Genomic DNA, 15,135 nt, shown 5'->3' with positions numbered 1-15,135 from the left:
TCGATTTCTGGGTTTTTATTTGAACACACTTGTCTTGGTAGACAGTTACTAGAAGAAGTTTCATGCTAAATATCTAAACGATGGACGAATTGTTATCACAAAAGCTCACCTAGTCACTTAGTGACAGGAGAGCTAAAAAGTTGATTAATTGAAGTACTGAGCTATTTTTCTGTCCACCAAGGCCAGTTACACTACAATAATTTTCATAAAACTTTAGCAACAACATTCTTTCACATATATTAGTGATATTACACTCTTTTTTTTATTGTCAAGTTGGGCTGAATTGATTATATTTTGTAAATATTTCAAAAGATTGACTGTTATAATGATGATTGACCAACATTTGATATTGAAAAATATTTAGGATTAAATATAAATATGCCTAAAATATAAAAAGATTGCCCCACTCTTTTTATAAACTGAACATTACAGGTCAATTCAGTACTTATATACAGATATTGCTTTGGGCCATACATGTATGAGTTCTATATATCATTTATGCAAATTAAGTTATAAATTGAACTATGACAAAATGAAAACTTATTCTGACTTTCACCTGCTCACTCACTAAATTATAACCCTTAGATGGGCATAATGTCACTTTTAAGTAAAATTCTTATCACAAAACCAATTTCAATTTTGTAAATATCCGACATCCAAATAATAGCTTAATACCCTTTTAAGTTAAACTATGGTGACCTCAACATAAGATTTACCATACCTCCTTCAATTAAGCCCTGTCAAATGTGGGTACATATGTTTAAACCTCAGATGTTCCACAAAATTGCTTAAATTGTGAATACAAACCTTGCCCGAGAGACTTGTTTTCAGTGTATGACATCTTTCCCGGAGCTGTTCGGCCATCAACTTAAACTGGTCTCGTTCACTACGACATTGATCTAATTCCTTACTTAGTATCAATAGAGCCTCACATTTACTGTCCAACTTTCTCCTACATGCTGTAAACTGTAAAATATAAATATGTCATTCTATATATCAGCAAATAAAATCCAGTTGTCTGGTAGAAAATAAATTGAGACAGTATACATATCTATCATTCTTACAAATATAACAAATATCAGTACAAAGTAAAGTATAAGACTAATACATGTATAACAAAACAAAAGTGTGGAAATTGCAAAATATAGCTGGAAAATAGCCCTGTATAAAGATGACAAAATACAAATGCATTTCTTGCTCCATGTGATTATAGTATCATGTTTTAACATTATCCATGAAAAAATGTCAAATATATTAAACCTTACACTGCAAGTACAACTCAGACAGTGTCTTATTTTGAGACAATAACAAAGATTCTATCATAAGTTGTTAAGTCAATGAGTACAAAGTATTTAACAGAAAACATGACAGCATAATTCTTGTCAGATCATAATCTTTATATAGCTCATCCAAAATACAAATAACTGTATAGGCTGTGATTTAAGGGATCATTATTACTTGGAAAACTGACAGTGAAAAGAATTTATATTAAATCTTTATTCTTTTGGTCATAGGCTAATTTTTATTTTTGTTTCATGAAATACTGACACTTAAAATTTATTTAGGTCATATGGCAATTTTCCAGCTTTACTGGTGGAAGACCTAAGCATTATTTCAGGTGCAAGCAAGTACCTCATTTAGAACCAAAGCCATTCTGTCAGCTTCCTGGATAGTTACCAATCAGCGGCAGCAGCTAACCGATGTACTAATTGGTATTTGTTCCTCAGGACCACTTTAATTTGTGGACAAAATTAATGAAGCTTTCAAACTTACTATAATGTCAGAGGATTGATTTTATTGTTCAAAATTTTTATCTGAATTCTTCAGAACATACACTTATTATAATTCATGGCAACACAAATCTTGCATTAATACTGTTATGCACATTGTAACACTATGCCAGAGTGGGGACAGGTGGAGGGTTATAACTTTGCTCATTTACCCTGATGACCCCTCCACTGCTGTAAGGGTGGGGGCCAAGGTTACAATTGTTAAATGTTTTACATCTGTATATCATGTTATTCAGAAAAAAAACACTAAAAGTGTAGCAGGTGATTTTTCCTTGATTCATGACATGTAAAATGACCTCGCTCAGGCTGGCTACCAATTAGATAATAAAATTTTGTACATTGAAGCACTGACTTCCTGATTTAATGTACAAAGTTTATGAGAATGAGGAAAATGTGAGAGCTATAAACAACAAGATGCTGGTGTTGTTTTATAATTCAAGTGTTACTGTACATTGTAACATTATCCCAGGTTTCTGTTTTAGTTTTACCTTCTTGTGTATACAAGTAAAAGTCTAGGATATACTTGTTGATGCTACTTTCCAAGAATTCCAAGAATGTTAGGCAATAACTTGCAATTAACAAATCATGTGATATTAGTCAAACATTAAATTCTCATTTTGGTAATTTTACTTTCAAGAAAAAAAACATTTCAGTAGAATTTTCTCTAGTTTACAGTAAGTGCACAAAAACATTTGTGGGAAGTTTTATTTTCTGTAGACACACTACACTTCAAATAACAAGAATCACTGAAACATTTAGAAACAACATGGCTGTGCTGATAAGTCTGTGTTTAGCAATGTTTATATTCTTAGCTGGATGTGAAGGAAGGAAAATAGATAAATTAGAAAAAAGACTTGGTATTCTGGAACAGAAATTTGGACTTCAGGCATATGAAAATACTCTTATGCAAGCTGAAATAGACAATTTGAAGATTATTGTGGCAGATATAGTGGAGAATATATCTAACATTATCAGAGATGATGAAGAATCCCCAATAAATAAAATTAGTAAAACTGATGATGAATCTGCTGAAGCTGATACTTCTGATGTAGCTGTCTGTGACAATGTGTGTGTTGGAGAGAATGCTGGGGTGGCAGATTTGAAGAAGAACCTAACTAGGATAGTACAGACAACAGCATTACTGATGGATGCATTCAAAAATGAGAAAGAAGCACGAAATAAACAACATGCAGAAATTGAAACTCTTCAGAAAAGTGAAAATGTTCACAAGATTCATTTAAATAAGCTGAAAGAAAGCCTTGAAATAACACAAAAAGATTTTAAAACACTGAAAGACTCATATGAAGAAGAAAAAGAAGAAATGCTTGGGGACATTGAGCAGTTACAGACTTATCAGAACACAATGGAGGAATCTGCAGTAGAACTTAAAATACAGAATAACCAAAATGAAATTGCTAAAATATCAACAAACTTTGACAGAATTGTCAACAACATGGAGACAAAATATAACAAAATTGATAAAAATATGAGAGAAATTGGAGAAAACGTTGGGACAAGACATATATCTTTTTCTGCCAAACTTTCTGGCAGTGTTGAAAACCTGCCAGCCTGGCATACTTTAGTCTTCTCTAACATTATACACAACAATGGTAACGCTTATTCTCAGAAAACTGGACTCTTCACAGCTCCCGTGTCTGGTGTCTACATGTTTTATACACATATTCTTGGGAAAAGCCGCAGGTTAGAAATGTGTTTGCAGCACAATGGTACAAATAAACTATGGCTGTATGTTCACGGTATGACACACGGAGCTGATAGTAACATGATCGTGTTACACCTGAACAAAGGCGATGAAATCAAAGTAGTAAAACACGGACCTTATGGGAGTGCACCATTTTATGTACACAATAACTGGACAACGTTTTCTGGCTTCATGCTATACGAAACATAATTCAATGGCTTTGATAGAAAACTTGACTGTATATAATACATGTAAATATTTATCGCATATGTTGAACAAGACAGTGTTGCAAAAGCAACTTTCTTGTGAAAGACTACAGCTATGTTATCCTGATTCATGGAAATTCTTTGATAAATTGATGTTAATAACATGAAAGCAGCATATGTTTACTTTGTAAATTATAAGTAATAATAATTATGTCTACAATGTATTGCCTGTTTCATCATTGAATGTCAAACGTTTTACTCCAAGGATATTTTCACAATGAAGACGTTATCATTTCCGAGACAGTTCCCATAAATTAGCTATTATAGTGTAGAAAAGGGTACAGTAGATAATGACTCAAATATTGTAAGTAACCAGCATTTATGTACATGTACCACAAAATTGAAAGAGAGCGTCATTTTTCATTTGTACATTGTATTTCCGTATTATATATATTTCTTGATATTTTTTTCCTTTGGATATTTTTTTCTGTTTTAAATGCCCCACTTGACTTGATTTATGAAATAAATTCATATTCTATGTTTTTGAGCTTTTTGTACCCCAGTGGAATACCTTAAATTTGTATATATTCTGACCATCAGATACAAGAAAGAGATACATGTGTTCAATTAAAGTATAATTAATTTTGTTTCAAGTATTGTAAATGCACTTAGAAATACGTACATCCTACACTTGTATTTATCATATTTTTCTGCACTGAAAATCATACTGCCTGGATGTTATTAGGAGTAACATATACATGTATGCCAATGATTATGCCAATAAAATATTTGACATGACTTGACTTGCCTTTGACCTTTTTCATAGAAAAAAAGAATTTAAAACAAGAGGGCCATGATGGCCCTGAGGTCGCTCACCTGTATATAGGCCCCCGGAGCTGGGCCAGTTTAAACCCCAGGGCTTTTATTTGAACAGACTCGGAAGAGTCACCCATTAGAAGATGTTTCACAATGTTAAGTTTTTACTACACACATATAATGAAAAACAACGATCTCCCCCCCCCCTCCCAATTTTAACTCAAGGGCTTTTATTTGAACAAACTTGGTAGACACCCATAAGAAGATGTTTCATGCTAAACATCTTAGCTCTAACTCATTGGGTTTTTTAAAAGGAGATTTTTAAGTTTTTACTATACACATATAGTTAAAAACAATGACACCCCTGGGGCCGGACCAGTTTTGACCCCAGGGCTTTTATCTGAACAAAATTTGTAGACACTCACTAGACGATGTTTCATGTCAAATATCTAAACTCTACCTATTTGGGTTTTTTTCAAAGAAGATTTTTAAGTTTTTGCTATACACATATAAGGAAATTCAATGACCCCCGGGTCGGGGGCCAATTATGACCCCAGGGCTTTTATTTGAACAAACTTTGTAGACACTCACTAGAAGATGTTTCATGCTTAATATCTAAGCTCTAGCTATTTGGGTTTTTTCAAAGAAGATTTTTTAAGTTTTTGCTATACACATATAAGGAAAATCAATGACCCCTGGGGCAGGGCCAATTTTGACCCAAGGGCTTTTATTTAAACAAACTTGGTAGACACCCATTAGAACATGCTTCATACTAATTATCTTAGCTCTAGCTCTTTGATTTCTTTAAAAGAAGATTTTTTTAAGTTTTTACTATATACATATAGGGAAAATCAATGACCCCCTGGGGCGGGGCCAATTTTGACCCCAGGGCTCTTATTTGAACAAACTTGGTAGACATCCATTAGAACATGTTTCATGCTAAATATCTTAGCTCTAGCTCTTTGGGCTCTTTAAAGTTTTTACTATATACATATAGGGAAAATCAATGACCCCCTGGGGCGGGGCCAATTTTGACCCCACGGCTCTTATTTGAACAAACTTGGTAGACATCCATTAGAACATGTTTCATGCTAAATATCTTAGCTCTAGCTCTTTGGGTTCTTTAAAGTTTTTACTATATACATATAGGGAAAATCAATGACCCCCTGGGGCGGGGCCAATTTTGAACCCATGGCTCTTATTTGAACAAACTTGGTAGACATCCATTAGAACATGTTTCATGCTAAATATCTTAGCTCTAGCTCTTTGGGTTCTTAAATAGAAGATTTTTAAAGTTTTTACTATATACATATAGGGAAAATCAATTTTGACCCCAGGGCTTTTATTTGAACAAACTTGGTTGACACTCACTAGAAGATGTTTCATGCCAAATATCTAAGCTCTAGCTCTTTTGGTTTTTTAGAAGATGATATTTAAAGTTTTTTCTTTTGGTTGCCATGGGAACCAGAGTTCTGCATGGAATTAAATTCTTTGAACAATTTTGAAAGGTGACCACCAAAGGAACATTCCTGTGAAGTTTGGATGAAATTGGCTCAGCGGTTTATGAGGAGATGTCATTTAAAGTAAAAGTTTACGGACGTCGGACGGACGCAGGACGCAAAAAGCAATCACAAAAGCTCACCCTGTCACAAAGTGACAGGTGAGCTAAAACCACAAAGAAAAAAAATCATTTTATAAACAATATATTATGTACATGTATTAACTGTTTATCTTCAGTCGCTCTTCACTGTTCTGATAGTCTGTCTCTTTAAATTAGTGTGAACATCAATGTAGAAACAAAACCAAATACTGACCCATTGAAATAGACGGGGATCTCACTAGGATTTTTAAAATAGGAGTCCCAAATCATGCTGAATATGCTACGCCATTTCTGCTGTTAGTATTTCTATACATGCAGTTTATATACATGATGAATAAACAGAGTAAGGGGTGATGGAGTCAGAGTTTGAACAGAGAAAAAAGCTTATTTATGAAAATGGTAATATTTCCCAAATGGGAAACAAGTGATTGAAAATATCTGAATTATAATTTCAACGTAAAGTACATATCTGTTCGGACACATGGTATTGTAGTGTGGACAATTTAGGTAATTTTGGTTCTTCATTTACATGCCTCAGATGTGTCAACATAATCATAATAAACAAACTAGTTTATAAGATAGGAGAAGAAGCTAGTTGTACTGTGTCAAATTTTTAGATTATGATATCAGTATGGAAAAATGTTCTAAAAGTGTCCGGTTGATGGTCACTGATCAGTAATCGAAAGAATGATATTCACAATCCAGTGTTACACTCAGTTCTCTCCAATAAATTATTAAATAAAGCACAATACACAGAATGTGATTGATTTTAAGGAAATCGAAACTTTGAACACTGTAGTTGAGGACATCGTAAGAGGTTGAGATATGATGATGCATACAAAAGTTTATCTTAACTAAATTGTTACGCTGGCACCAACTCTTTGGAGCATAGGATGGCCCTAGTAGATAGATGCTATTCTTAGAATAGTCAAGCCAAACAAAATTGAAGAATAATGCTGTTTACCTATGGAAGACCTCGATTTATGCCTTATTCTCATCGTTTTATGCCTTCCCATCAATTTGTGACCTAAATAAATGTCTGGTAAAAATACTTCTGAAGGACATACACCATCCAGAAATGAATCCGGGTCAGCTCGGCACTTAAACGTACTCAGCCCCCGAGTCAGCTCGGCCCTATTCCAACTCGGCACGGGTCAACTCGGGCCACTTTTTAATTATTAATTTAGGTTAGTGTTATCACTACTTATTGTTATTATTGAAATTATTTATAAAACACGGATTGACAGTTTCAGAACTAGCAGCAGAAAGGCTTTTCTTACCGGTAGAATTGCGAGTACAGATAACCGATTGCGTATCTCAATGTATTTCTGACTCGTGGTAGGTTTAACCGTAAATTTAAATACCTTCAGTGTCAAACAATGTGTTGAAATATATACTGAGAGGAAGCTAAGATCACCAGCTTTTTATTGGTGTAAAAATTTCAAAATCAGACATTTAATCGCCCCAAACTAGCGATTTAAACAAGGCTAAAATTGCATCCTTTTGCAAGCTAAGGGAAACTAAGGGAAACAACTCTTGCTTTTTCACTCAATATACCTCGGTTATTTACGTAGTTCGACAGAGACAGAGTATATAATATAAGATATAATTTTTTTTTAACTATACTTTATTTCGGCAGAAGTACAATGTATAATTATATAATAATAAGATATTTCTTATTATTCATTTACCTTAACAACATGCAAAGCAAAGTTAATACGTAATATATTTTTGTAAAGTGGGCTGAGTTGACCCGTGCCGAGTTGACTCTTTTCCTCCGAAAACTACACTAGTTTTATTAAACACTCAATTTGACAATTCTATCCAATTGAACAGGTGTAAATGTGCTTACCCTACAATCAGCTGATGACTTATAAATTACTTTAAAATATTCGATATTGATGTTATAATTTATCAAACACACTTACAATTAAGACCAAAAAATTTTCATCATGCTGTAAGAATTTACTTAAGACTTTGAAACATGTATTGATCAGATCGGACTGAAAATCATCATGCGAACTTTTAGTGGTGTGAGCACCTATATTTTGATGACATCACAGGGTGAATCAGATTTCACGAATCGATGGGTAAGCGTCCAGCTGAGCAAGGCAGTTGCTTTTAAAAGTAATTTAAAGTTTTTAAACTTTTAGATAATGAATTTATTTAATAAATACACTTATTGCCCTGTATGTATGTCTGATATTTGTTGTGCAAGTGCAATTTTTCAAAATAAGACTAAGAGTAGAAAAGCATACATTACAGTAATGATAATTTCACTTTCCCTTTCAGACTCAGAGGCTTGGCCTACTTACATATTGTATTGGTCACCATTATTGAACTTAAACACGGGAAAATTTAATTAAAACACCTTTAAAGATGAGCTAAGATGCCAATTTAGTGTTAAGGAATAAAGATCCAACAACAATAAAATTGAAAGAAGTGAGTGATGTTCTTGTTGTCTATCACAGGAGCTTGAAATTCTATCAATAATTGCCCTAAAGTCAAATTCCCCAAAAAAATCCATACCCTATATATTATACGGGGAAGTCAAAGACCGGGCCCGCGAAGCGGGTCCGGGCTTTGGCTTGCCCGGCTATAGACTACACGTGTATATTTAAAAGAAAATCAAAAAAAAAAAAACAATTAAAAAATATATAGAATTCTATACCTATCAAAGAAATTTTCAGTGTCAGTTCTAGTCGGGCGTCGCCATTTACAATGTAACTCAATGATAATAGGCGGGGTATTCCGATAACGGAACAAATCTCAACTTTTCGGATTAATAATAATCGTCGAGTGTTCCGAGTGAAAACGGAAGCGGTGCATGTAATACCGAATGACACCTTTACAACTAGCAATGCTACACTCGCTAGGTGGCGCTGCGCAGCAAAGTGCGCAGTAATATGAAAATGGCAACCCCAGAGATTCTGGTGATTCCCTTCTAATTTTACCGGTATTTTCTATATAAAAACGTTGTGATTGGTCAAAGAAAACGTCATAATTTTTAAATAGAAACAATTGCGCATGTGTAATAATAAAAGTCACGCTTTCCAGAGTGCAAACGAAAACATGAGGTAAGTTTAAAGATTTTTAATAATGTTTTTTTTTCTTTTACGCCTTATTACACTGTACACACATATATAAATGAGTAAAGGAATATATGATTGATGGATATTAAGTAATATTTCAACAGAAATTTGTTGACAATGCATCGAATTTTCAATACAATCATGACCTTGTTTTTCCAGTAGACATTTTGCCTTATCTCGGACATGTATAAGTTATGTACGAAAAAAAACGAAAGTATCCGTATGATGAAAAATGTAAACAACAGCTGATTTTGTACACAATGCAGTGCGGATACCTTGGTTTTTTTGATAGTTAAGATATTTTATGGTGAGACAATAATTTTAAAAGAAGAAATATAGATAATTTGATCAGTTCACAATCATTTCGGTGAATGAAGGCATTGGAATTGAATTATTGGCGTATAAAAATTCATCTTTCTAGTAGTTTAGAATTGCATTTTTTTTCTTCAGAAATAACATTATTCATTTTGTGTTTTAAAATTGTTTCTTTCTGTTTCCTCAAATCTTGATATTTGGCGTATGATTTTAATCATTTCAAGGTATGATTAGTCTATTTGATTCATCACATCTTTTTATGATGCAGATCTCATTATAATCATTATTACATGTGTTTTGCTGATGATGCTTTTTTAAAACAGGCTGAAGAATTGTATGTAGTATTTATGTTTTTTAGGCCATATCCAATGAGCATACATTTAGGTCTACACCAGATGCTGGATTCAATGAAATTCAGCAAAGTAAAAACTTTCTTTTTCAAATTCAAGTCTCATTTGATTTTTTCAATCCATATATTTTTATCATAAATTTGAATGCTATCCAGTATGTTAAAAACTTCTAGTCTAGGATTTCATGAAATGTTTCTCTTGTGACTATAGTTAATTCTGTTGTTGTTTTCTTTTTTCAGACACACATAACCCAGTAACATTATAAAAAACATATGTAATCTTGAAGACACATCATAGGTAAATATATTGTTTTCAATATTTATTATAACATAACAAATAAATGACATTCAAGTAGAACTACTATATGTTGTCATATAAATTTACAGTAAAATATTTCTTGAAACTATGTTTACATTGACAATACATGTTTGAACATGTGCAGTTGGTCAAAATTCTTTACTGTTTTTTTGTTGTTGTTGTTGTTTGATTTACTACTTGAAAATTTCAAATGTCATGATATTATATGATTGACCAACATCATCACTATCTCTATAGAGCATTAAAACTTTTAATTTCACTGTTTCAGAATAGTTTTCAATTGACAGTAATGTAGAAACATATTGAGGATTTCATAAAGAAACCACCAGAAGAACCAAACAGCTATCTTTTACACCGAGGAATGTTAGTGATCCAGAAATAAAGTGTTCATCCTTGTTCTAATTAAACAGTTTTTCAGCATATAGATCTACTGTGTTGTGTTGCAACATTACAATGTTGAGTACATTTTCATACCTTGAATTCAGATAAGCCAAATTTTTGACGAAAGGCCACTGTTGAAAGGTGGTCTCTCTTGACAGGTGGTCTTTAACTGATGAGTGTTACATGAACATATATATATATATAGCCCTTGCTATTTTTAATCTACATGGTGAATGATGTATTAGTATAACTATTTTGGAATGTAGAGACCTCTGTTTGTTTGTTGTTTGTTATTGTTGTTTTTTAATTTCGCGTATATTTTGACATTTTCAAGGTCATTTTCCATCTAAATGCTTAAACATGATTTTTTTTTTCATAGATAAGCAAGGTCACTTTACTACAAATATTTTGGATGGTTACAATCATAATATTTGCTACCCTTCCCCTCAGAACTGACTGGGGTCAATTTTTTGCATTTTTCAACAAATTTCAGAAATTGTCAATCTTGCAATAACCAATAAAGAAAATTCACCAAAAATTTATTTTCTCATATTTTCCTTCAAAACTACTTTGAAAGTTCATCCAATACATTACACAATTATAAAATGTAATAAAAAACAAAGAAAAAAGTTTTATAAAAAATCATGTAGCATTGCTATTACAACGGAAAGAATGAAAGGATTTTTTAACGACTTCCCCGTTCATAGGCTTTGCCTAATTTCATATTATTTTTATATATAGGGTATGGATTTTTTTGGGGAATTTGACTTTAGAGTTTAGGGCAATTATTGATAGAATTTCAAGCTCCTGTGTTGTCTTAGTCAAATAGATTAGACGTTACAGGCTTGTTATAGTTTTATGTTGGTCAAGCCTGACGTCTAATAGTTATTGGTCAAAAACGCGTAGCATTTTGAAAAATTAAAAAAAATGTCTATTGACTTGCCTTTCAAGCTTTATTCAAAAGCTTATCTTCTGTTCTTTCAATTGCATGGTCTATCAGTAACAAAAAGTTTCAAACAATGTACTTATTAATTAAAAATAAAATATAAATATCAATGTATTTCGCTCATCGGCCATACTGGTTAAGTAAAGCGTTTTACAGATTGATTCCAATTTTTTGAATGGAAAAATATTTTCGAACACACTGACGGTGCATCGGCAATTATTTCGTTGAAAAAATATTCCGTTAGAAACTTCTGGAGTCATTTAAACACTTGCATTTGAATTAGCCAATCAGATTTCGTGCAGTGTATGGCGGCCATTTGTATATCTGCTGTACATGGAATTTAATTAAATGAGAGGATTTAATCATGACTTTTCAGGTGTGACAGTTCAATTATTTTGTTGAAAGGTATTTAATCTTTAGTTTTGTTCATAAATAGTTCAAAATTTATGTAAATACACGCTGTTTTAATTGTTAAAATGCATTAGATCTAAATCGATGTCTAATGTCAATTTTTTGCTACACGATTTTGCAAAGATCTGTTAAGACCTAACGTAACATGGAAAATGAAAAATGTAAAATATCAGATTAATGAATGATATATATGAAATAAGTTACGTATAGGTCTTATAATTAGGACTAGTGTTGTCTATACACAGTACGTGCATTTTATTTCGTTATGGATATTGTATGAAATCTACCTCATTCTTCAGCGCTTCAAATTTACTTTCAAGTCTTGAATATTCCTCGTCTGATATACGAACGGTTGCAACATCCTGTCGCCGTCGATTCATTTTTTCAACATCCTCAGCTTCATCAACATTTCATTCAAAGCCAGCAGTGACTGCAATATAACCGTAGCTTCGTATGATATTTTTGATTGACAATTCTCAGAGAGAACATGTTCTCAAAATGCGCGGTATGAGGGTTGTTAAGTAATAGATATGTTTCTCAAGACGATAATAGTTTTTCATTTCCTTCATTTAATGAGATTAACAACAGAATAAAATAGAGAATAGAATAGAAAATAGAATGTCGCACTGAAATACTGACAATATAGCAATTATTGGGCATTAGATTATTTACAATCACTCTTTGCAGACGACAGTTCTCTTGCAGTAACATCAAACAATGTAAACACAATCGAAGAAACTATTAATCACGACCTTGATAACATTCTTACTTGGTCAAAGCAATGGTTGGTTAATTTTAATCCAGCAAAAACAGAAGCGATGTTCTTTACATATGTCGACGTAACCCAGTCGGCAGTTACTTGTATTATAGGTGGGGTAATATATCGACTGACACAGACACAACAAATGCAAATATCTGAAATATCCAAGATATTTATTAAAGAATATATTTACACAATATAAATATGATTATACAACTATAACATGGAATGGTCAAATATGAAGTGTCATTAACAATTATAACATAAGGTTGAGTGTATGATGAACTACATGTACAATTAGGTAAGTATTCCAGGTAAGTATTGTAAGTAAACATCTCTATAACTTATCAAAAACCTATTTAAATATACCAATAAAGACATTCTCTAATAATTTAATAGTTTAAATTTTAACTCTCAAAGATTACTAACCTGAAATATCCAAGATATTTATGTAAATAAGGTTAAATTAAGCCAAGTTATCTTTTTAAAATGTTTACGGTAATAATTTCCCTTTAAGGCCAAACCAAATCTATTGTGGTGTTATGTGTTCATGTTTGTCTTTGTTCCTTTTGTATGGATAATTAAACCGGTTTTGCAAGTTTAGTAATAAATAATTGGTTTTGGTATGCAAGTTATTTTTAAATAATTTGGTTCTAAAATAGCTAATATTTCTTGGTAACTAACCACTCATTTCATTGCATTCAAGGCAATAACATCTCTAACACTCTAAAAATAGACTATTTCTTTATAAAAATATTAATAAATTTATTATTATTCATACAATTATTATTTTAAAAATCTCATCTATTTAAAGCCTGCAGACATTTTCACAAAAAAATCTTACGACAATTTTTTTATCGTAAGAGAAATCTTGCGATAAATCTCCTTTTCACAAAAAAACTTAAGAAAATCTTAAGTGCAAAATCTGTCGTAACTTTACGATAGGTCTCCCCCGTTCGTAAGTGTATTTTTTTTTCTCTTAAGGGTAAAATATCGTTATCTCTTACCTAAACTGAATAAAAAAAACAAAAAGTTGGAGGACAAATATATATTAAGCAACAGTGTTTTTATGCTTATAAATTACCAAATTGAGGTATAATTATTTTTCAACATAAACATTTGTTCTCATGATTGATGACGTCATGATGGGAGGGTTATGAATAGTTTAAATGTAAATTATACTTGTAGTATATTTTAAAACTAATAATTTGTACATTTTGGTGAGTTTCGATTTCATTGCCAGCAGACTAGTGGTACCTTTTTATTTATTTAATAACATAGAAGACCTTCTTCTGCATCTTTTAGATATTTATAATTATCTTCAATTAAGATATAAAATGTATCAGTTGAATCATTTTTTTTTGTTGCTTATTGAAATTTTGATTGTGTTCAATAGATTTTCAAGCCTTTTATTACTTGATTTTTAAAACCGAAAATCAAATATAGAGCATGCATATCAAATCAAATGAACGTGCTAGGGATGTTTTTATCGTAAGATTTATCGTAAGTGATATTTTTATCTTAAGATAAAATTTTAACTTACGAGTGGCTTTGTGAAAATGACTTAAGATTTAACTTACGATTATCGTAAGTCAAAAACTTAAGACAAATCGTAAGATTTTTTGTGAAAATGTCTGCTGGTATGTATATATTTATTTTAATTGTAATTGTAAAATGTTTATAATGTATATATTGTAATTATTGTAATTGTAAAACATGCAATTCATAAATTTTCTATTGTAAAATATTTCTCTTTGTTATTTGTATTATAATCTTTTTAATTTGTTATAGGTTTCTTCTACACCTAAATAAATATATAAACATCATCAAAGTGTTTATTGTTAAAAAAAAAAACCCACAAAATTGGTTCCAATCCAAACTTCAAAACCCATGCAACGTGTGTGTATAAATTTCTTAAAGCTAAAAAAGTCCAAAGTAGGGTATAAAAACGTCTTGGTCATTACCAACCATTTTACCAAATACGCCAAGGCTATTCCTTGCCGTAATCAAAAGGCAACTACCACTCCTCTTGCCTTATATAAACATTTTATTGTCCACTATTCTTTTCCAAAGCAGCTGCATTCTAACCAGGGGCAAAATTTTAAAAGTCAAATCATCAAGGAACTTTGCAAAATAGCAAATGTTCAAAAAACAAAAAAAAACACTCCTTTCCACCCTATGGAAAATCCATCAGCTAAACAATTTAATCAAACCCTTCTCAAAATGTTAGGTACTCTGGCAAAAAAATCACAAATCTAAGTGGGCAAATTTTGTTCCTTCTCTTGTTCAGGCTTATAACGCCCCAAAAAACTCTTCTACAGGTTTTTCTTCCTCACTTTCTTATGCTTTTAAATGGGCATCCCCCGTCTTCTTGTAATGCCTATAATTGGTACTTTTTCCTTCTAACTCTAAACATCTTTTCTCCTACTACTTATGTTTCTCGTTTAA

General features: G+C 31.9%; 2 protein-coding genes and 1 long non-coding RNA gene across 5 annotated transcripts; 2 read left to right on the top strand and 1 right to left on the bottom strand.

Moving 5' to 3' along the window:
- Positions 1 to 255: 255 nt before the first annotated feature.
- Positions 256 to 12,383, bottom strand: LOC132728166 (uncharacterized). Its single transcript, XM_060713793.1, has 2 exons — positions 12,215 to 12,383; positions 256 to 966 (listed from the first exon to the last, which is right to left on the bottom strand). Exons 1-2 carry the CDS (start codon positions 12,305 to 12,307, stop codon positions 727 to 729), a joined length of 333 nt encoding a protein of 110 aa, XP_060569776.1. The 5' UTR covers positions 12,308 to 12,383; the 3' UTR covers positions 256 to 726.
- LOC132728163 (uncharacterized) lies at positions 2,482 to 4,496 on the top strand. The gene has a single exon (XM_060713792.1). The coding sequence runs from the start codon at positions 2,557 to 2,559 to the stop codon at positions 3,700 to 3,702; it is 1,146 nt and encodes a 381-aa protein (XP_060569775.1). The 5' UTR covers positions 2,482 to 2,556; the 3' UTR covers positions 3,703 to 4,496.
- LOC132728165 (uncharacterized) lies at positions 8,968 to 11,242 on the top strand. 3 transcript variants are annotated; one of them, XR_009625449.1, is made up of 3 exons: positions 8,968 to 9,191; positions 10,111 to 10,168; positions 10,458 to 11,242. It is a non-coding gene; the product is annotated as an uncharacterized LOC132728165 (long non-coding RNA). The 3 variants fall into 3 exon arrangements; XR_009625450.1 differs by lacking the exon at positions 8,968 to 9,191 and adding an exon at positions 9,208 to 9,513; XR_009625451.1 differs by lacking the exon at positions 8,968 to 9,191 and adding an exon at positions 9,536 to 9,943.
- Positions 12,384 to 15,135: the final 2,752 nt, after the last annotated feature.

The sequence above is a fragment of the Ruditapes philippinarum genome, unplaced genomic scaffold, assembly GCF_026571515.1.
Source record: "Ruditapes philippinarum isolate M1 unplaced genomic scaffold, ASM2657151v2 ctg18826_1_1_1_1, whole genome shotgun sequence".
Lineage (NCBI taxonomy): Eukaryota > Metazoa > Mollusca > Bivalvia > Venerida > Veneridae > Ruditapes > Ruditapes philippinarum.
Note: the sequence above shows the minus strand (reverse complement) of the source record. Positions and strands in the feature narration are given on the sequence as shown.

What these genes read in the sequence shown, in the direction of transcription:
- LOC132728163 (XM_060713792.1), top strand. Translation starts at nt 2,557, where the DNA reads ATGGCTGTGCTGATAAGTCTGTGTTTAGCAATGTTTATATTCTTAGCT.
- LOC132728166 (XM_060713793.1), bottom strand. Translation starts at nt 12,307, where the DNA reads ATGAATCGACGGCGACAGGATGTTGCAACCGTTCGTATATCAGACGAG. An exon ending in TTGAAGCGCTGAAGAATGAG is followed by an intron (nt 967 to 12,214) that starts GTAGATTTCATA and finishes TATATTTTACAG; the next exon opens with TTTACAGCATGTAGGAGAAA.